A 22,345-nucleotide genomic window follows, 5' to 3' on the forward strand; every position below is an offset into this window, starting at 1 on the left:
GGGCTCTGCCAGCTGAGTTTTGTGGCCTCAGGAAGTCAGGAAACCTTTCATGATGTTTCTAGAATCAGGGGAACGGGTCAGATCATCTTCTAGTCTGAGGTTCTGTGGTCCCAAGAATACAGAGCTCTCTTCTGTATGTCTGTGAATTTGGCTGTGTTTTCTGTTTCATAAATTCCCATGAGCCTGCCAAATTTCAACGCTAAGAAGGTGAATCCAGAGGAAGAAAAAAAGAAAAACTACCCCTATACCATGAGGTCATAGAAAGTAGCAGCTTGGAGGGTGATAAGCAGCCATTTCTGAGATGGAAAAAGCTGTTTATTTCTGGGGCCCTAGGATGGTAAAGGCGGGGAGGAGAGTGAGAATCATTGCCTAGAATTCCCGTTGGAATGAACCTGACGAACGGCTTCCTAAAGCACCTTGCTGGTAATACACGCTCGTTCACGTGAACTGTGGACCTTGAGCTTCATCTGACACACCCGAGGAGGCGTGGCTCCTTCTGAAACAGATCACCTGGCTCAGTGGAGACCACCCTAACTCAAACAGTCCTCAGGTGCTTCTTTCTGCCAAGGGAGGTCCCTGTTCAGCAACCCTGAGTCATGGAGGTGTTCCTACCCCCTTCATCTTGTCACAAATAGCCTGCAAAAGGAAGAAAAATCGGAGAGCTTTCTGTCTAATTAAATCAAATATGTCTGCGTGGAACATGTGTCTGGAAATTATGTCCCAAATGCAACTATGGCAGATTTGAGCTATAGTTTTTTTTCCATGACTTCACTCCAGAAAATCTAACTGGATTGTGATGGATGGAATAATGCCCTGCTGCCTAAAACGTTGCCATTATCCTGCCTGTCTTATGTGTATGGCTTAAGAAGAATTATAATGGAGAACAAATGGCTTGATTTTCAAATCAAGGCCGCTCCCCAGAGCTTTATAGAAAAGAAGCACTCATGATTCATTTAAAAAAACTTTCTATAGCTGTCAGCCAAGGATAATTAACCAGTGGGGTTTTTTCGCAGTCTTGCTCGGAGCTCATGATTGGCACCCGAATCTTTTGGGTCCCTTTTCCGTTTGAGACGTCTTTAGAAAACCTAACCTCCCTCTGAAGAGCATATGACAGTGGCAGGCTTGCCATGTACTAGTGACACGTGGCTAGGCCTTTATGTTCTTAGGGATGTTGGCTTCATTTCGTCTTGGCCACACTGGCTTAGGTGCACCCATTTGCCTTTTCTGTGGTGACCCGAGAATATTTGGGGGTCCTACACCCTCTGTATATCGAGAAATCATCTATATTATTTCAAGTGGCTTTTTAAATGTTATCAAATTTCTTTCACCCGTAATTCCAGTTGAGTGTTTCCTTCACGTGTCCCTCCCAGAAGTATCTCACTGCCTTGTCAAAACATAATTTTCAAGAAGTTGAAATCTCTCAAACAAGTATAGTATAGCCATGTAGTAAAGATCTTCTTCAACTCATTAAATAATGAAGAACCAGGAAGATGGTAAAGCTGTTCAAAGGAGCATTTGAGGAACAGAGATTTATGTAGTCAGTCAGGCAAATGAAATGCAATAGATACACCTTTGCAAACAGATACAAAACTGGTTAATATTTGACAGGTAATAAACACGGGGGGTTATCTTTTCTCCTAGACAGAACCTATAAGTTGCAAGTTAAAAATGTCTCGGGGGTTCTATTTAAATAGCAAAGCCACGCACAGGAGCGTTCTCCCATAATTAAATTCTCCTTGGGTGAACCCGTTAAACTGTGACATATGAAGGGCAGGAAAGGGCCTCCAGGGTTCTCTGTCAAGGGTCAGAACATCAGGGAATCTCTGGGTCAGAAGCCACAGAGAAAGACACTGCCCCAGCCCTTCTGTGACTCAGTTTCCCAGCCCAACAGGAAATCTTCTCGTAACTGGGCCTGTCCACTTTTTTTTTTAAAGATTTTATTTTTATTATTTAATTGACAGAGAGAGAGAGAGACAGAGAGAGAGAGGGAACACAAGCAGGGGGAGTGGGAGAGGGAGAAGCAGGCTTCCCGCCGAGCAGGGAGCCCGATGCGGGGCTCGATCCCAGGACCCTGGGATCATGACCCGAGCCGAAGGCAGTCGCTTAACCAACTGAGCCACCCAGGCGCCTGTCCACTTTTAACCACACATTCAGGATGTGTTCAGAGGCTCTGTCGGTGGATGATGTACTATGATTTTGTGGACTTTTTTTTTTAAGCCTTTGGTACATGAAACGTGTAAATCAGAGTCTTGATGTCCACTGAAAAACCAACCCATCAGGAATACTTTGTGGAATGAGCAACTGAGAGTCAGGATAAGTGGAATTTATGGTTGAACTGTGAAACGACCTAAAACTGAAACAGACAAACCTGGTGAAGGTTTAACAACATTCAAAACAAAACTGCAACAATATTTAATGTAACTTTTTGGCTACAACTAAGTTTTTAGTCTGAGACTTTGGAATAAAGATTGGAGCGTTAGCCATAATTCTCATTGTCCTAGATTTGAGGGCAGTGATCACAAATCACTTGAGGAGGCAGCATAATGAGATCAAGGTGAGGACTCCAGACTCAGGCTTTCTTGGTTCAAGTTCCGGCCCAACCCTTATCAGCTGTGTGATCTGAGGTCACGTGCTTGGTCTCTGTATGCCTCAGTTCCCTCATCTATGAAATGGGAATAGTAATATACTACTTCTCTCATTAGATTGATCTGTGAGCGACGTGAAATAGACGTTTAAGTCAGTACAATGCCTGGTGCATACCAAGTGCATATGCATTAGCTATCATCACCACCACCACCACCACCACCACCATCACTGGTTTTTCTGTTCATAGCACGGTGCCTAGAACTTAATAATGTCGAATGGGTGGGAGGGCAGATGGATGGATGGTATTCAGTAGGGGAGTACCCTATTTAAAAGAATACCCTCAGCCACACGTCCTTATTTCTAGCAGAGACTTCCTTTCTCTTGTCTCTTATGGTGTCTGTGTTTAGATTTGGGTTTGGAATTTTCAGTTTTCCTTCAAGCACAGGGCATCTGCATTAGTAACATGACTGAGGTGAATTCTGAGCAGAAACGTTAATGACGGCCCCCAGAATTCACACTTCTGGTTCTTTGCTCTGCTAGCAGCAGCCAGACCTCCCAAATGTTTCTGTATTAATATTGCATGTTGGAGCGAGGACGCTAAACCAAAATCGCACCGATCATCCCCTACAGACAAATGAATTATTTAAACAGCTTATCGAGATCTTGTTCTTTTAGCCAGCCCACTGGCCCAAAAAACAAGAGGGCAGGGAAGCATGTGTTTCTTTCTCCTTAAGTGTATTAGAAACATCCAACCTCAGAACGATGAAGTGTTCAAATAATCATGTCCCCTATTGCAGTGCAGGCAACAGCTCTACTGTGTCCTTGGCCATCGTGCAAGCTGGTCAGAAGGACCAAGGCATCTACTATTGCTGCATCAGGAACAGTTATGGAAAAGTGACCACTGAGTTTAACCTCACAGCTGAAGGTAAGCCTCGGCTGTCAGTTTCAGGTGAAAACCACGAGCTCTGCTCCCCGCCCCACCCGGTTCAGAATGCCCATGCGTACTGAAGACACCCTCTTCTTTGTCTTCCTCTAGTTCTGAAACAACTCACGAGTCACCAGGATATGAAAGGTAAGCCAATCTGAGTTGGATGTCCAAGGCCGGGGGCCACTCCATAAAAGCATGAAATAGCTTCTGGAATCAATGGTAGAAGCAGTATTCCCATCGACTCTTCTAACCAAGTAGGAGAGAGCGCCCGAATGACCGAGACATGAATGACAATTCATGAGGTAATTCAAGCTAGTCGCACGGCGAGGTGACAAGTATCCAGAAGTATTGTGTTTATGCAAGATCAGACTGCAGCATGCGGTGCTCAAGGACACATTGGCAGGGCTTTGGGATAAGACTCCTTCCTTTAAGCCTCAGGCTTGCATCCAGCCCTTCTGCAGGGGGTTTTCAGTCTCCCGCAATGACTGACGCAGCCTGTTTTGTGTCTTCGGTTTACTTTGCGGTTTGACTAACTGGGCCAATTCCAAAGACAGCCAGGCGTGGAGGAGAATAACTCCATTCGTTTGCATCTTAATGAAAATGAAAGATGTGTTTGTGTGCTTTCCTTTGGCGTTTTGGCCCTGGTATGGCAACAGCCTAACAAGGCTTCTGAACAGTCACCTGCCACTGGGCCACCCACTGAGGACAGTTTGGTGGAGTCCATGCTTGGCTTGTGTTTCCTGTTAGGGAGAAGTACCTGTCCCCACATGCCCATCCCCACCCACTGGTGTGCTGGGAAATGTTTAACAACCTGCCAGGATGGGAGGCTGATTCATTGAGTTTACTCATTTCTGTGGTGTAAACAGTCTCACCACGGCCAATTTTAAACTGCCAATATGACATTGGGAAAACATGGAACCAGGAAGAGATGCCCGCCTGTGCACGCCCGCCTCACCCATGTGACCACAGCTTTTAGCACCTCATAGCACCGTGGTCACTTTTAGAAGAGGTGTGAGTACAACTGACAACTTAGTTGGTTTAGCCTCATAAAGAAATTCACTTCGTGTGTTGATTTTTAGACGAACAAAACACCTGAAGACGGTGAAGTCTTTGTGAAGACAAGACAGTAAATGCAGTTATGATGGAGAACACCTAGTTCATTAAAGGCAAAGAGCTGGGATATTGACTTAGAAATGGTCTAGCAAATACGTATCATGATATTTATCCAAAACAACAAACGCAGGCTCTTTGCAAACCTTTTCAAATGCTATCTGCCTGTCTTTAGCATGGAGTGTACTTGTATAATTTTAGATCCTTTTTCCATGTCTACCCCCCCATCTCCCCAAAAGTCTAAATATGCAAAAGGATGTCCTTCCTCCTTATACATGAGAAAACACAATGACTTTCAGAAGGCTTTCTCTGCGTCATCAGCTTCTTAGCATTGCTTGGCATTCACATCCCAGATACTTGCTATGCCCTCATTCATTTAGGTTTGCATAAACTCATTTTTCTAGGTTTTTACCAGTTAGGAATGAGACCCCAGTGGGGATGAGTGTAGCCCTGTGACTCCAACCAGAGGGCTCGGGTCTAGACCCGATGACATCACCTCCTCTCAGTGTCGGACCCCCTGTGACTGGGGGGTCCAGTGTCAGTGACTCACCGGGTTGGGGATCCATACTTTCCCTCCCTGTCCCCTTGATCTTTCAGATGAAGAAGCCTCAAATGACTTCTTTATCACCTTTTGTATTTGGAGGAGTCTCTCTCACTAAACATTTTATTAGTTGAGTTCTCCAGAGGAAGAACAAATAATATTTTACAAGTTGGTCTCTAATTAAAAAACTAATAAAACCAAGCTTGTGGGAAAGCCCAAAATGAATGATGGTCCAAATAAAACACAAGCTAGCACAATCTAATGATAGCACACAGGGCTTTCAAAGAAAAGTCCTAAGATTTATTTTTTTCCCTTTCATTGTTTTATCTTTGTTAAGTAGACATTTCTGTTGGAAATTATAGATAGGATTGTTAATTATACCCAATGTAGTACTATACAAAGAAAATTCCCTTCTTATTTCTGAGCACATAGTCTGGAACAACTTTTGTGTTAAATTTGATACATTTTTAAGTACTCAATGCACACATTTCTGTTAAGAATAATTGAGTTTCAGAAATTTGGGGGATTATGAAGGAAAACAGAATGGGGTAAATATAGCTCATATTTACTGGGCTCTGGTGTGTGTATACAGAACATTTCCTATATTCTGTAAGTGGTAGTGGGGCCCAAATTGCATGAAATTAATCATGTAACTAGAATTGAGAAGATCTGGGTTATGTAAAAAAGCCTCCCTTCTTCGTTTTGTGATGCAATTTCAAAATTTAACTTAAAAAAAACTATACTCTCCTCCATAAATTAATTTTTTTTTTTTCTGGTTCTATCACTAAGGTTGAAATCCATGATACAAGGATCTCCTTAAAATCTGCCTGGGAGGTCCCTGGGTGGCACCGTCGGTTGGGTGACCGACCACTGGTTTCAGCTGGGGTCATGATCTCTGGGTTATGAGACTGGGTCCCGTGTCAGGCTCTGCGCTCAGCGTGGAGTCTGCTGGGGTTTCTCTCTCTCCCTCTGCTCCTACCCCCCACATGTGTGAGCTTGCTCACTCCCTCTCTCTCTCAAATACATAACTAAAATCTTTTTTTTAAAGATTTTACTTATGTATTTGAGAGAGAGAATGAGAGAGAGAACACGAGAGGGGAGAGGGTCAGAGGGAGAAGCAGACTCCCCGCCGAGCAGGGAGCCCGATGTGGGGCTCGATCCCGGGACTCCAGGATCATGACCTGAGCTGCAGGCAGTCGCTTAACCGACTGAGCCACCCAGGCGCCCAATACATAAATAAATCTTTGAAAAAAATTTGCCTGGGACAGTGTCCCATGTGCCTGCCTGTCCCCCAGCTTCACCACCCCAGTTCTGTCTAGAAACCCAGGACAGATTACTTGGCCAGATGCTCCTGCGCAGCCTTGTGAAGTCTTGGAGGGTCTTTCTGCACACCCCCTTTCCACTGGCACCTTCAGCCCTTTTCCTATTCAAACCTCTCCCTCCCACCTCCTTTCTTTCTTTCTGTCAATAACTAGGCCTATTCATTCATCAATACGCTTTAAGAATTATTTTATTTTGTTAAGAGAGAGAGCGAAGAATGCGGGGGAGGAGGGGCAGGGGGAGAGGGAGTGACAGAATCCCAAGCAGGCTCCGCGCCAGCACGAGGCGCTCTATCTCACGACCCCGAGATCATGACCTGAGCCGAAATCAAGAGTTGGACACTCAACTGGCTGAGTCCCCCAGGCGGCCCAAGAAGAATTTTAATCTCCTTATGCCTTTAATAGCTGGCTTCAGTCATAAGCTGCTCTTATTTATATTTAATTTAATTTTATTATGTTATGTCAGTCACCATACATTACGTCATTAGTTTTTGATGTAGTGCTCCATGATTCATTGTTTGCATATAACACCCAGTGCTCCATGCATAGGCTGCTCTTAAAACATACGATCTGAAAATATTTTTAAAAGCAGAGGAAAAAAAAAATGTTTCTCTACACAGTCTAAGTAGAAATGTGAAGTGAGATTTTTCACATGACCGAGGATTTCTTTCTTCTTTTAAACATTCAGAAAGATGTCCGTTTTCATTGACTTTGAGGATTGGAGGGCATTTTTAAAAATCTAAACAAACTTACCTCACTGAAAGCCATCTTCTTTACTTCTGTCAGCCCATCGGAAGGCTGACCTGCTCATCTCTAGTTTAAAAGAGAGCCTTCTGATTACCTTCAGGTCCATTGGCACCTGAAATGTGGAGAATCAACTCTGAAGAAAGCTGGTGCTAGAAAAAATAATTCTACTTTTCTTTTTACATATAAATCCAAAATGATTAGATTTTTTTCAGTCTTTCTTCAGAGGCAGTTCCTGTTACGGTTTGGTTTTTGCCTGCCTATTTCTTTTTTTTAAGATTTTATTTATTTATTTGACAGAGAGACAGAGCACAAGCAGGGGGAGCAGCAGAGGGAGAGGGAGAAGCAGGCTCCCCGCTGAGCAGGGAGCCCGATGCGGGGCGCGATGCGGGGCTCGATCCCAGGACCCCGGGACCATGACCTGAGCTGAAGGCAGACGCTTAACGACTGAGCCACCCAGGCGCCCCTGCCTGCCTATTTCTTATGTCTACTACAGACATTCTCAACACAGGGCGGCAGTATTGCCCCCAAGAAGGCAAAAATTGCTTTTTAAGGAGGCAAAAAACATGCACTCTGTGTGTGAAGCCCAGATATACACACAGTACATAAACGGATATACAGTATATGTGTGGAATTAAAATTTCGGGGTAGGGGCAATTTGAAAAAAAGTCTAAAAAGACTCCTTTCGGGGGCAATCATGAGAAAAAGGGTTGAGAAACATTGAGCTATCACATCTTACCATTGGTCCCTCCTCCTCCCTCCCCCACCCTTCACCTGTCGTTTCAACTTGCCTTTAATTACCTTTCAGGGTCCGGTCCATATTTTCCGGGGCTGTCTAAACTTCTTTCCCTGGTCTCCCCAGTTTTGCTCCAGCCAGTCTCCTCCCCTCTCATCGGATCGGCTGAGGCCTCACACGGATCTTCCTCGGTCCTCCTCGATGACTCACCCCCCGCTCCCCACCATCTCATCTTTGAGCTATGCCTCCGTGGGGAGTGTGCTTTCCCCTCTAGGTTCTACAGGCCAGCCTTGCCCTTATCCCTGCGTGGGAACATCTGTTAGCCAAGAGGCAGCACTGGGGGGGGATCTTCTGTCCAACTAAAGGTGAGCTGTGTTTTAGGATGTGAAGAGATTGAATTCAGCCAGCTCATCTTCAGGGAAGACTTCCTCAGTGACAGCTACTTTGGGGACCACCTGCACGGTCAGATTGCCACGGAGGAGTTGCACTTTGGCGAAGGCGTCCACCGGAAGGCCTTCCGCAGCAAAGTGATGCGGGGGCTCATGCCAGTCTTCCAGCCCGGCCACGCGTGCGTGCTCAAGGTGCACAACGCCGTTGCCTACGGGACCAGAAACAATGATGAGCTCATCCAGAGGAACTACAAACTCGCTGCCCAGGTGGGTCCACCTGCCCAAAAGAGTCCCTTGGAGTGTGAGGGTCCCAAAAGAGTCCCATGATAGCCTGAGATGAAAGTCAGACTCAGAATTGTTGGGAGTGTCTCCAAGAGTGCGTTTCTCTCCCTTTGGGGTGTGGTAGTAAGGGAGCCACGGGATCAAGCCCGCATGCTGGGAACCAAGTCCAAGTTCTCAGGGCAATTTCTTGCCCTCATGCCAGCCGATTGGGACTCAGCCTGTGTCTGGAGGCCCCTCCCTGGTTCTGACCTGGGCTGGGATCTTTTCTGTTCCAAGGGAGCCCCATGAGGTTCTTGAAGGTTTGAGTCTACTTAGACACAGGATGCTATAGAAAGTGGGGGCTCCAAGCTACACAGGAAGCCAGAATTCCCAACCATCCCCAAGGGAGTAGTTTCTAAATTGTTTTGGCTTGGTTTGGTTTGGTTTGGTTTGGTTTATGGAGGGGTGTGGGGTATAATCAGAAGTTTCAGCATTTGTCCTGTTTTCTGCCTTTCTGAGTTTGCGTCAATGTCTGCCTATAAGCTGTGGAGAGATTGAGCCAAGACTCCAGCTAAGTTCCCACCTCCCTATGTTACTGAGTCATAGAATCTTTTTTTTTTTAAGATTTTATTTATTTATTTGAGAGAGAGAAGGAGAGAGGGAGAGCGAGCACATGAGAGGGGGGAGGGTCAGAGGGAGACGCAGACCCCCCGCCCCCCGCCCCGCCGAGCAGGAAGCCCGATGCGGGACTCGATCCTGGGACTCCAGGATCATGACCTGAGCCGAAGGCAGTCGCCTAACCAACTGAGCCACCCAGGTGCCCTGAGTCATAGAATCTTGAGACAAGAAGAGAGCATGGGCTTCCCTCCCTGCCTCCCCCTCCCGCTTTGGCCCATGTATTTCACTCTTGACACCAATACTGGCCAAGCTTTCGGGAGTGCTGGGTCTAGCTCTTCCGCAGAGGAGGTGCCCTTCTAGAACTGTTACCTGTAGAACGGATAGATTAGACTTCAATGAATCTCCTGGGTACTGTCAAGCTCTAACAACCCATGATTGTCTCAGATGTACTGTTGTCAGGTGGGACTTGGGGCTCATGAATCAGCCCCTCTTCTGAGTGTAGGATTTTGCCAATTGTATTCCTTCTTCTTCCAAAGTAACCCTTCTTTTTTCTGTTCTTTCACTGCATCTCTTTCCATCTCAAGTACCATCTGGTCCAGTCAGGGAAAACCCCATCATCCAGACTCCCTCTTGGAGAGGTCCTACAGAGCAGAAAGCAGAATCCAGTTTGCTTTTCCGAGGCAAACAATCTTGTCGAGGTGTTCACTACCCACAACTCTCATCACACCCCTGAAGAAGAACTTCAGATGGAGAGCTCACAGGCAGACCAGCAGGCCTTGACATCCTGCCCTGGGGCCATTCCCCTTAGCCCAGGGTGAATTTCAGCCATGCAGCTTCTAGAACTTTTGTAGTTCAGGACACCTAGCCCCGGAGACCACTTGAGCTTTACCTATATTGTTCCTTCAGGTCTCAGAGCCCCTCGGCAAGTGGACAACTCTAGGGTGTAATAATTGTTGCTTCCGTGCTACTAACCAAGGGTTGGATGGATTTGGGAATCCACTGGCTTGACCCACATCAGGAAATCTTATTAGCTTTCCCGGCAACTCTGAATTTCTTCTAATCACTTGTCTTTCCCATGTGTGTGGGTGATGTAGGAATGCTATGTCCAAAATACTGCCCGACAGTATGCCCAGATCTATGCTGCCGAAGCACAGCCTCTGGAGGGCTTTGGAGAAGTGCCAGAGTAAGTGTGTTTACCCACTCTTGTATTATCACTCCTGATTTGTCAGGGACTTGGGGGGCCTGGAGGGAGGAGAGGGTGGGAAGGACCAGTAGGACAAGCAGTTCACCTGGTCTTTCTGTCTGGGAGCTATGAGAACACTCCTGTTCTTTACTGGAGGCCAGAGGCTTACAGAGAGATAATACATATTCTTTAAATCAACATATGTTTGTATATACGTACGTATGAACAGATGGATGGAAGGATGGGTAGATGGATGGAGAGATGAATTCAATAACTGTGTCATATGAAATAGAAAAGATTTGGATAGAAAATGAATTAGATGTATCATGTTAAATAGAAAAGAAAGAATATCTGCTTCATGGATATGACATTGTCTCAACAATAAGCCAGTACAAGAGAACACGAGAGTATCACCAAACAATTAACCTACGATGAAAATAAAATATGGTGCTGTGTCTAAGAAGAGTGAATTGGGTATCATCAGTGGAGGAACATACTACCCATTTTCTGGAACCCTGCAGAGATAAATTACACTGATTATTTTAATCCACTCATTGACTAAATATGGATTGACCCAAGCAGATGTTTGGGGGTCTAGAACTTGTGGTTGCTCATCTGCTTACCTGGTTGAGATCATATGTGCGTGTTTAAGTGGAAAGAAAAAGAGGTATGCCAGGGCACGTTGGAAATTTCAGACAGGACAGTCTTTTGTGTATCAGTAGAAACTGGGAGAAGAAGGAAGGAAGGAATTGTTGCCTACGTTGATTCTCTCAGCTCACAAAGGGGGGAAAAATACTCTCCCTGTGTTTCGGGCATATCGTATGGAATGTCCAGTGCTTTCTGCTCTTTGCCAGGAAATGCTTAGCGTCCTTATTTAGTTCACAAACATTTCTTAGCAACTTCAAGAAAAATTAACATAATGCAAGGAAAACACACAATTGCTTTTCTGTTTAATCCACAAAGACAGCAATCTGGAGTGAGTTACGGTTTTGTGTTATAGGAACTCGCACATTCTCTTTCTTCTCCAGCCCCCTTTCCCAGTCTCTGCCCCCTTCAGGTCTTCTTAAGGAGGAAGAGAGTCAATTGGGTGAGCTGTCCACAAAGCACAGGACCATGGCCCCGTCCAGTGAGGCATGCCCAAGCTTTGCGTGACTTGACACCTCAATCTGGGGGCTTTCTAAAAAAACAGCACAAAATTATGAATACGAAGATTGGTGCAGGGACTTGGGAAGGGCCTGTGCTTGTGAGGGACAGAGGCTAATGAGCGTCATCAGCAGCCCCGCATATATGCCACTGGCTTAAAGATAGATTAAGACATTTTGATATGTAAACACCTGTCCGTCCCTTCCTTACAAGGGAAGAATCTGTGAGTGCATGAATGATAACATACGGAAGGATAGGGGTCCTCACAAAGGCATCTGCTCCGATTCCACGCTCATTGAACCAAAATCAGAGGATTCTGCACCGCAACACACACACACACACACACACACACACAGAAAGAGAGAGAGAGAGAGAGAGAGAGCCTTCATAAAGACTTCCATACTTGAAACCATGTTAGAAAAGCTGAGCGCAGGCAGGACTTTAGAGGAGATGGCACAGTGAGTGTGATCGTGTATGTGTTGGGTGGGGATGATTTGGATGCTTCTCAGCCTCAAGATGCTCCGGGGTGTGCAGGGACCACCGAGACGTTTCCACCTGGCAGTGGCGGTGCAAATGGAGAGCAGAACATTGGTGGGGGCATCAGTGCTATAGTCCCCGGAGGGCCCATGCGAGAGGAGGTGCAGAGGCTGGATGCAGTGAGACCAGTCGGAGAGGCCTTGCTACAGCCCCGGGGAGGGGCAGTGGTAGTGGAACTTGGTCACTGGACAGCAGGGGGAGGGGCAATGTCCCAGACCTGGTTAAGGGGAGAGGGTCATTCCAGAGGGAAAAAGGGGTCAACGCTCAGGTGGTGCGGCAAGATCCTGGGCAATAATTAAAAGCCATCAGAATGAGTAACCTTAGCAAGCAGGGTTTTTTTTTTTTTTTTTTTTTTAGGACTTATTTAATTATTTGAGAGAGAAAGAGAAAGAGAGCATGAGCAGGAGGGGCAGAGGCAGAGGGAGAGAGAATCTCAAGCAGACTGTGCTGAGCGCAGAGCCCGATGCGGGGCTCGATCCCACTACCCTGAGATCATGACCTGAACCAAAACCAAGAGTTGGACTCTTCACTGACTGAGCCACCCAGGCGCCCCAGCAAGCGGGAGTTTTGTAAACCGAGGGGTAACGGGTCAAAGAGCAAATTGGACTTGGGGCCAAACCAACGCATGGTTGCTCCCGCAGTGAGTGGCAGGTGAAGCGCATTCCTACACATCCCTTCACAAGCTCTGGGGCAGTTTATTCCTTGCTCAGTGACTGATGAACAGGAAGGGCCTGTTGTGACGTCACATCTTTGCTCCATGCTAGAGTGACTGGGGGGTGGGGGGTGGGGCAGAGCATCCCCGGGGCGGACCTCAGGGAGAGGTGTTAGGGAAGCTTCAGTTCAGGCAGGGTGGGGTGAGGACAGGACCTGGGGGTGGGACTCAGACAGGCTCGTGTGCGTGAGCGGGGGAGGGACACTAAGTTATGGGTACCAAGATGGAGGGGATGGGGTTGTTAACATGCTCCTCCCCCTTGCCTCCCGCTCTACCAGCTTATTTCTACTCAGCCTTTACCACTCAAGTCACGCCACGCCGCACCTGAAAAGCCTGCAGCCTGTCTTTATTAGTTAGGAGTTGGGAGCAGGGTGCACCTCCCTTCCCAGTGTTTGTCCCTGCAAAGCAGGGGCTGTGTCTCTTTCATGTTCGCTTTCCCGGTGAGTTTTTGAGATTCTGGCATAAGCTACTCAGTAGACGTTTATTGAATGAAGAGAATGGGTGGGCGAGTCGCCAGTCACCAAGGTCGGGCAGAGATAGGAGTTTGGGGCACATGGGGAGTTCAGTTTTGGCTGTGTTAAATTTGAGGTGCCTATTGGACACCGATCGAAGAGAGTAGGAGGCTGGACATGTGAGTCAGGAACTCAGGGAAGAGGTCTGGACCGGGGATATAAATGTGGACACCGTCACCATGCCGATTGTACTTCAAGCAAGGAGGTCACTAGCCAGTGTGGGCAGAGAGAGAAGAGCTCTCCCAGGGCACGCCGGCTCTAAAGGCTGGGCAGAGATGGGGACCCAGCGAAGGAGACAGGAAAAAAGTAGCCCATGGAGCAGGAAGGAGGCCAAAAGGAAGTGAGTCTCTGGAAGCAGCAGGAAGGTGCTTTGAGAGATCAGCTGTGTCCAGTGGCACTGAGAGCGAGTAAGACGGCGCGGTGACAAAGAGAAGACCGTTGGACTCAGCCACACCTGGGTGCTACTGGTGCCCTTGACCGAAGCTTCTTTAGCGGGCATGCCTCCGTGAGTGGCTTCCAGAGAGACTGGGGGGGAGGGACTGCAGACAGTGAGTCTACACTGATCTGAGTTTGGATGTCCGCCGTGAGTCGGTGGTTGAGGGCTGTGGGGTCAGCACGCCGTGCAGAGTGGCTCAGCATGTTGCTGGGCCACTTGGCAATGGTGGTTCTGCAGAGGGAAGCAGGGATGGAGGATGCGGGCAGTACTTGCGGGGGCAATATCCCTGATATCAGAGGGGGTGGCCAGACCTGGGACACGAGTGGAAGAAGAGGTGCAGCGGGGAGCAAGGAGGCTTCAGCCATCGTGGACGGCAAAGGGGGGCGGCGCAGACTCCGGGAGGTAGGACTCTGGTGGTGGCAGCTCTTAGAAGCTCTCTTCTGATTGTTTCAGTCTACACCCAGGAAGCGAGGCCATCAGCTGAGAGGGAGGCTGGGGAGGAGGCGCGGGCGGTGTGAGGAGAGGAGCGGATGGGAAACAATCATCTGGGGGGTGACAGTGAATGGACTGTGCGGAAAACCCCACTCGGGACGTACCCCTTCTCCCCTGCGGCCGCCGCCACCATTGTGCCGTGTGCTCCCCGGTCTCCCCGCTCAGCCCTTGCCCCCGCATGGCCCCTTCTCCCCAGACTGGCAGACTCATCCATAACACGGGTGTGCGATCGTGGCGCTCCTCTGTCCAAAACCCTCCAGTGGCCTCTCATCCAAATCAATACAAAGGGCCAGAGTTTTTCCAATGACCTTCCAGACCGCACAAGGTCTGGCTTCCCGTTCCCTCCCTGTCTGCACCCACCTGCTACCACCTCCCCTTTGCTGACTCTGCCCCGGCCACACGGGCCCCTCCCTGCTCTTGGAACCCACCAAGAATGCTCTTGCACCAGCGCCTTTCCCCTTTGTTGTTCCTTCTACTTAGAATGCTCTTCCCATAGATACCTTCATGGCTCCCTACCTCCCTTCCTACAGGTCTCTGCTCAAACGTTCTTTCTTAGCAAGGCCTTCTCTGACCTCCCTCAGTAAAATAGCAGCCCCTGCCTGACCTTGCGCTACCTAGCACCTTTCCACTGCTTTATTTTCTCACCTAGCGCCTAGCACTATACATTGACTTCTTTATTGCCTGTCTCCCTCATTTAAATGTAAGATCCATGAGAGCAGAGCCTCTGTTTTCTTCGCTGTTTTCTGGAACAGCATGTGGACACTGAATGAATATTCGCTGATTGAATGGAAGGAAGGAAGGAAGGAAGGCGAGTAAGACAGGAGGAGAAATGCTGGGTGGGTACATGGCCAGTGGGTCACTGAGATATGACCATACAGCAAACATTCATCTCCACAGGGGCAGTCAAACTCCATCCCAAGGAGGGGTCTCTGACCAATTCCAGGCGCAAAGGAAAGACAGAAATGTATCTTTCCACCTACTGAACAACCATTGTGGTCGGGGGTGAGCCTATATCTAGTGGGGTCTGGGGATTCGTTCTGCATCTCCCCGCCCCCCCAAGTGAAGGCAGAATGCCCCCAGTCTCTGTTTCCAGGTGAGAACGTGATGTGTGCCCATGCTGTCTTCCCTTCCAGGATAATTCCCATCTTTCTTATCCATCGCCCTGCGAACAACATCCCTTATGCAACAGTGGAGGAGGAGCTGATCGGAGAATTTGTGAAGTATTCCATAAGGGATGGGAAGGAGATAAACTTCTTGAGAAGAGAATCAGAGGCTGGTCAGAAGTGTTGTACCTTCCAGCACTGGGTATACCAGAAGACAAGTGGCTGCCTCCTGGTCACCGACATGCAGGGTGAGGAAAACAGCCTGGCCTGGCTTCCAGGGATGCCGCGGGCCCCAGGAATGTTCCTGGGGGTGTGGATGGGAGGAGAGGGAGAGGTCTGCTGGATGCCTTTAAGCATCTTTACCAGCAGAAGGTGTGACTAATGTCTCAATAGGAACAAGGGCTGACAGAGGAACCTGAAATGACCAGCCAAATGGAGCACTAAAGTCCATTGTAATAATTCATACCAATAATGCATTCCTATTACTACAGGTAACCGAAAATTGGCTTGATTGTTCTACCCTCCACGGGGGCAATTCCGAAGTATGGAGGAAAATCTGGCTGTACCAAAAGATGAATTAAGATGTAATCATTCATTCTTAATAGGTCTTTCACAGTTGCTTTAGATTTTCAAGCTCCACTGGCTAGTTTGCAGCATTCAGCATTTTCAATTTATATGCAAATTGACGGGAATGCCTTTGTCCTGTGAAGTGGGGATATGATAATCAGGGTATCCAGAGAGACAGCCCTGAGACCAGTTGCAGTTTGGGCTTCCCCAAGACCACCTTCTGGTTCATTAATTTGCTGGAAGGACTCACAGAACTCAGAAAATCCTTTACACTCATGGCTGTGGTTCCTTACAGTGAAAGGATACAGACTCAGGTTAGCAAAAGGAAGAGGCTTGTGGGGCAGAGTCAGGGGGAGGCCAGGCGGAACTTGCCGGGTCCTGTCAGGGTAGAGTCGCGTAGACAGCGCTTACTTCTCCCAGCAGTGATGTGTGGCGGTGCGCAGGAAGAGCATGGGAAGCTCGCCCAAACCTCGGTGTTCAGAGTTTTTACTGCGGGGGCGGGGGGGCGTCACATAGGCATCACTAGTCACAAGGTGGACTTTGGTCTCTAGCCTCTCCAGAGGTCACACATACGGCCCCAGGTAGACCAAGACACTCTTATCAGGCAGGTCATTCCAGGGCTTAGGGGTTACCTCTCAGGAGTTGGGCGAGGACTGAACCTTTATTTGGGCAAGTTTAATTCTTTCCTGCACGCAAATGTTCAGGTACAAATATTGGGGAAGGGATCCCAGGAAACGCTGGTAGGAGAGAGAAGTGGGGCAGGCAGTGGGGAGGCGGCCAGTAGGGGAACCTTATAACAAAGCCAGTTTCCGCGGCGGGTCACTGAAGCTCCTGCCTGCTGGGGCGACTCTGGGAGCCTGTGCAGAGCACGCTCCTCAGAATTATCTCACGCAAGGAGTGAGGGAGCAGGGGTATTTATATACCAACTGTCTTTAGCTACCGGGGGAAGGCTACTCCTGGTGGGGGTGTTAATGCCCCTGCACTTGCCACCTGCACACGGACAAGCCAAGCTGAGCAAAGCAGGCTCCCGTGAGCAGAGAAAGTTCGCAGGCAAAGAAATGCTGGGGGCACGTGGAGGGGGGCCAGTGTGCACAGAAGCGGTTAGGGTGAGGGCCGTGGGTGGGGCGCCAACAGTTTCTACCACAAGGGTTTTCCTTTTCCTCTTCCTTTCCAAATAATAATACTGCAAAGAAAAATCTGAACTATAATCGGGTGCCTGCTCTATGTCAGACCTTGTCACAGACGAGGATCTCCAGCTCTTTCTCCAGCCTGGTGGTGAAGAGCAAGACTGCCTCTGGGTTCTGTTCCCACCGCTTCCTAGCTGTGAGCCTTGGGCAAATTACTTCCCTCTCGGCGCCTCGGTGCTTTACACGCGGGGTTGTTGTGAGGCTTAAACAGAATGGGAAGACATGTAGCACAGCACTGCCACATAGTAAGTGTTGCCCGATTTTTTAAACTTTTTATTTTGAGATAACCATAGACACAAGAAGTTGCAAAAATGATCAGAGAGGTCCCCCTTTTCGTATGTACTCATTTTTTCCTATAATTTTTGTCTGATCTTCATAAGACAAAAGGAAGACATAAGACATAAGTCTGCAAGGAAGACATTAGGATCCCATTTTACAGATGAGAAAACAGAGGCTCAGAGACAGTGCTTTAATTGTCTGCTGTCACTCAGCTAATAAGCAGAGGGGTCCAAGACTCTACCCTGTGGTTTCTGACTCCAAAACCCAAGCTCTTTCCACTAAACAGCAAATTTACCAATTTGCGAGAGATTTCCAAGTGTGTCCTGATGTTAAAGCTTCTAGTGAGGACCTTCTTGAAGGCCCGCTGGGCCCACTGGGAAGTGCACCGTTTTACAGTCTTGCAGATGGGGCCAATCTGCATATTGAAGGCTGCCATACCCGCTCACTTTCTGAAGAGACTCCACTCACACACACACACACACACACACACACACACACACACACGGTCTTAATACACAGCAATCTATTCTAGTTAGACTCTGGCTGTGTAATTCTGGATTGCCCCCTCCATCTTTTCTCCTTCAGAGTTAATTTTGCAATAAATGTAGTTCTACTGAAAAGCAACACCCTGGAACTCCATGCACAGCTAGTTTTGCTTCCAGGCACTTGTAAACAAGCGTAGTGGAATGTTACATCTCTCGGTAAATGGCGTGTGCAGTTTAGTGTGTTGGCACGGTGTATCATAATGGGGTTTATTTACTCTCTGCTGCTGGCAAAAATCTCTTTATTGTCATCATCGTTGTGTAGAAGATAGCACATCCATTCTCTAGAGAACCTGTACATTTTCTAATTTAACCGAGACACTGGAATGAGGATTAAAAAAACCCCAAACAAACCCAAACTCCACTATGACCTTCTCAGACTCTTAAAAGGAATCCCCTCCCTCATTGCGTTAGGTTGTTGACAGGATTGTGGTGGGTTCTGCAAGCTTGGGGGTGAAAGCCCCGCATGTGATTTGGCCCTGAGGTCTGCCCACCGCTGAGACCACTAGGGTTCCTAAGAAGCGGTCACCCCAAAGACCCAAGAACTCAAGTTCTGGAGAACAAATTCCTGATGCTGCCTACTTCCTTCCTTCCACTGGAAACGGCCCATAGATGACTGTTATCCCCCACTCCACTTCATTGCTCCACATTAGAATTCAAATTATGATCCTATGGAGACTTTGGTTGAATCCCCAGCAAATTACTAAACCGAGACACGTTTCCTTTTCAAAATTATATTCTGTTTTTCTCAACTTAAGTGATAGCCGGTAATTGTGAGAGGCAGGAAAAGCAATTCCCAAGTTCAAGGACCTTTTGCCAAATGACCTTTTAAAATTGGACTGAAATGCAGCTCAGAGCTGTGATTTTTAAATACAGCATTCCACAAAAACAAGATGTCCAAAGAGGGCTTTTACAACTTGGTGTCTTTTTTTTTTTTTTTTTTTTAAAGCACAGCCCCTGTAATAAAGGTTATGTGAAGCATTTCTGCATATGTTCTCGTTGTTAGCAGCTTTGCAAGAATGAGATGAATTATTTGCCCGCTGCGAAAGTGGCTTTTAAAATGCTCACTGGCTCACCCAAAGTGCTGGGTCTGATTTAGCTCACTGCAGAAAAGCAACGCCATTGCTTCTGTCTGACTAACCAGCCTGAATAGCAGCATGGCCTGTATTTTTGCTGTGCTCCGGGCAGATGCTGCTGAATCAGGGCATTAACCCATTAGGGTTCCTCTCCCGGGCCTCCGAAAGCAGCGCTCATAAGAGTGGAGACCCACGGAGCTAGGCTGCCATCAAGTCTGACCTCGGGGTTGGCTTGGGAGAGGACGCTGGTTCCTTCGTCCACAGCCCAGACCAGTTTCTGTGCTGCCAGGCCCTTCTGTGAGCGGGTCATCTGCTGGCCATGGGGCATACAGCAACCACAGGCCTGGGTAGGATAAGAGGTGGGGGCAAGAGATGGGGAGGCAAGCCAGCCAGACTGGTGGGGTAGCACGTGGACCCCATGCTCTGCCACAGAAGGCCTATCACTAGATTGCAGGCATGTGTTTGAGGCAGAGGTCCACTGAGTCGGAGCCCGTGCCCGTGGCCACCACCGTAGAGAGACAGGAGCTGAATGCTCCCGGGTCTGGCAAGGAGAGTCTGGAAAGGCCAGAGGCCGTCCGCACTCTGGGCATCAAAAAGGTTTGTCTTCCTCCAGATCTGGAAGGGGTTAGGGATGCAAAGTGAAACGGGGACAGGGTGAGAGCATGGCTCTTCTACCGCCCCAGGTGATGGCTACTCCGGCCTTCCCCGCCCTGCAAGACAGAAGAGTTTTCCGTTTTCTTTGAGTCTCCGGTTCCTCAGCCACTCTCTCAACTGCTCCCGCTGGAGAGGCAGAGGCAGAAGGCCTTCTGTGCGCTTGTGCTTCTATCCGGGGTACCGTGGCTCTTGCTGAACCAGAGTGGGAAGCTCAGGGAGCTGTGTGGCTTGTTTTGGTGTTGGTAACCACTCCCCGCCGCCATAGTTTAATGGGTAGAGGTTAAGATAAGTTAAAGGGTTAGACCATGGGTACAGCGGTCAGCATCTCCAGGCCAGTGGTTCCAAGTCTCCATGTAACTCAGGAGGGCTTCCCTGCGCCTAAAGCCAACCCAGAAAAGCTTCCCTCCTCAATTGGGAAACCGTCTTTATGGAGATGGGAAATCACATGTCTGGAGTTTGGCTTGGAACTGAAACAAAGCCATCTTGAACTCTCTCACCGCTGACCTCACCACCCCCCCCCCCCAGCCCACGCCTATGCCCACGTCACCTGCCACTGCAGTGACCCAGTGGAGCAGACCGAAGGCCCCGTCTGAGCATTTCCAGGGAGAGAGCTTGCGGGCCAGGCAGCCGGGCTCAGAGCCGTGCATGGAGCTACTGGCAGCGGGGGGTGGGCCGGGCACACAGAGGACATCGTTGCCCCAGCTACAAAGGGCTGGGGGTGGCAGGCCCCACCATCGGTTCCCGTGAGACACAACTCCCCTAAACTGCTGTCGGAGGCGTGCCGTCCCCTGTTACCATCCCACAAACCTGGATGTATGTCTGGAAGGCCGTCAGTGTCGACAGAAAGAGGCTTCTGCTGTTGGAAACCAGGAGGAACGTGTGTTTATGTAGGAGAGGAAGGCAGGTGGGCTATCGGTAGCCCTTCCCCCGGAATGGATGGCCAGTCCTTTCCCAGGAGCCCCGCGTAACACAAATCCCACCTTTGCTCTCTCTTCCTATAGGTGTAGGAATGAAGTTAACTGACGTTGGCATAGCAACACTGGCTAAAGGGTGAGTAGAAAAAACCCCAGCACATCTCATTCGATTCTGAGCTTCCAAACACCTGCCGGGCACACGTTGTGAAACTGATGTGGGCAAGTCGATTTCTTGTCCTAATTGCAGATGACAAATGTTCCTGGGACAAATTCAATTTGCTTCTCTCACTTACATAAAATATTTATGGACTTTGTTCTTCCAGGGAAACACATTTGTTTCCTAACTTTGAAACAAACAACAACTCTGGAAAAGCATGTCAAGATGAATTACTACCAGGAGAGCCATGGGGGGGTCAACGCCAGCATGATTGGAATTTCTTTTAATCATGAACATTCCATTTTTCTGCCTTTGATATCTTCACTATTAGAAACTTCCTAATTTTTTTGCATTTGAGTGCAGTGAATTCAGTTTGCATATTTTTAACGTTCCCCCCTTTATCCCAAAAAGTCCTTCAGGCGGCTCCCACACTTCCCTGGAGGTGGTTTCAGGAGCAAATGGCTAGGGAACAGCTGTGATGCGTTACTTGGGTGGTTGTGTGGCTTTGTTTACTCAGTTCAGTGTAGGGTCTTGGTTCTGTGTGGGCTATGCCCGGACGGCACTGTAACATCTTACTGGCTTATCTCTTGAACATCTGTGCCTTCTCTCTGCTTTGCTGGACCACCGTTGAGGAGAAAGCAGGCGATTTGGGGTTCCTGGGGAAAATACAGTTCTGGGCTGGAGCTGCCCCTTGCTTTTGCCCACTCCCGCTGCTCCCATGGCCCAAGACTGTCTATTACGTGGACGAAATAGAGGGACGGGTGACTTTTCGAAGGGATGGATGGCTTATGTGTTATGATTGTCCAGATATGGTGAGACCGATCCTTTTCTGGATGGAAAAGGAAGACAACAGCCACTGAGAAGCGTTTGTTGAGCACGATCACTAAGAGGGCCAGGCTGCGGGGTCCACACAGGGAAGCACGAGGGTCAGCCTGGAGGCAGAACATGAGCAACATGTTTGATTTGGTTTTCAAGGGAAGGAATGGGTGAGGCAGGGAAAGCCAGCTTGGGATTGGCTAGTGTGAAAAATGTCAGCAGGCTCTGGGGTTGGGGGGCTGTCCTCCTTGTCTGGCCCTGGTGCCATGAGGGCAGGTGTGAGAACCGGCTGTAGGCGGGCTAGTTTGCATATGAAAGGTGTTCTAGAAGGCCTGTCATCCACTATCTCTAGGAATTGGCTACCCTGGGAAGGGCAGTCTCTCCAGGGTGAGCAAGACCCCAGATGTCACAACATCAGAAATAGAGAAAACAGAACGGCCTGATTAATAGAGCTTATTCTCCCATGGCTGCTAACAACTTATCTGAGAGAACTTTCTGGTTATTTCCGCCCACCGACATCAGCAGTCCTTCAACGAGTAAACCCATCTCCAACCTTAGTGAAGGGCAGAGAAAAGCAGAGGGATGTGGGGAAAGAAAGTGGAAAAGGGACTTTTTAACCTCCAGATCGTTGACTCTGATTCACAAAGTTCTCACTGACGACATAGAGCTTTTGGTCTGGGTTTAGAACTAAGATGCAGTTTGGGTGTTTTCCTTCTCAGAAACGGCTCAGGGTAATACAGTTTTGTGTGGGGATTCCCTCCGTGCGGGGTCCCCAGTGCCGACCAGAGCCCTAAACATCAGAT

General features: G+C 48.5%; 1 protein-coding gene across 1 annotated transcript in view; it reads left to right on the forward strand.

Annotated features, from left to right (window-relative positions):
* Nucleotides 1-22,345, forward strand: part of ALPK2 (alpha kinase 2) — a 103,009-nt gene that overhangs the window by 68,358 nt on the left and 12,306 nt on the right. The window contains 6 exon segments of the mRNA XM_028102970.2: nucleotides 3,384-3,511; nucleotides 3,623-3,658; nucleotides 8,346-8,620; nucleotides 10,327-10,415; nucleotides 15,381-15,598; nucleotides 20,657-20,705. Coding sequence (XP_027958771.2) covers nucleotides 3,384-3,511; nucleotides 3,623-3,658; nucleotides 8,346-8,620; nucleotides 10,327-10,415; nucleotides 15,381-15,598; nucleotides 20,657-20,705 — 795 coding nt within the window.

Source organism: Eumetopias jubatus, unplaced genomic scaffold (genome assembly GCF_037043125.1).
Source record: "Eumetopias jubatus isolate StellerSeaLion01/CBP00866 unplaced genomic scaffold, mEumJub1_p1.0 scaffold_16, whole genome shotgun sequence".
Lineage (NCBI taxonomy): Eukaryota > Metazoa > Chordata > Mammalia > Carnivora > Otariidae > Eumetopias > Eumetopias jubatus.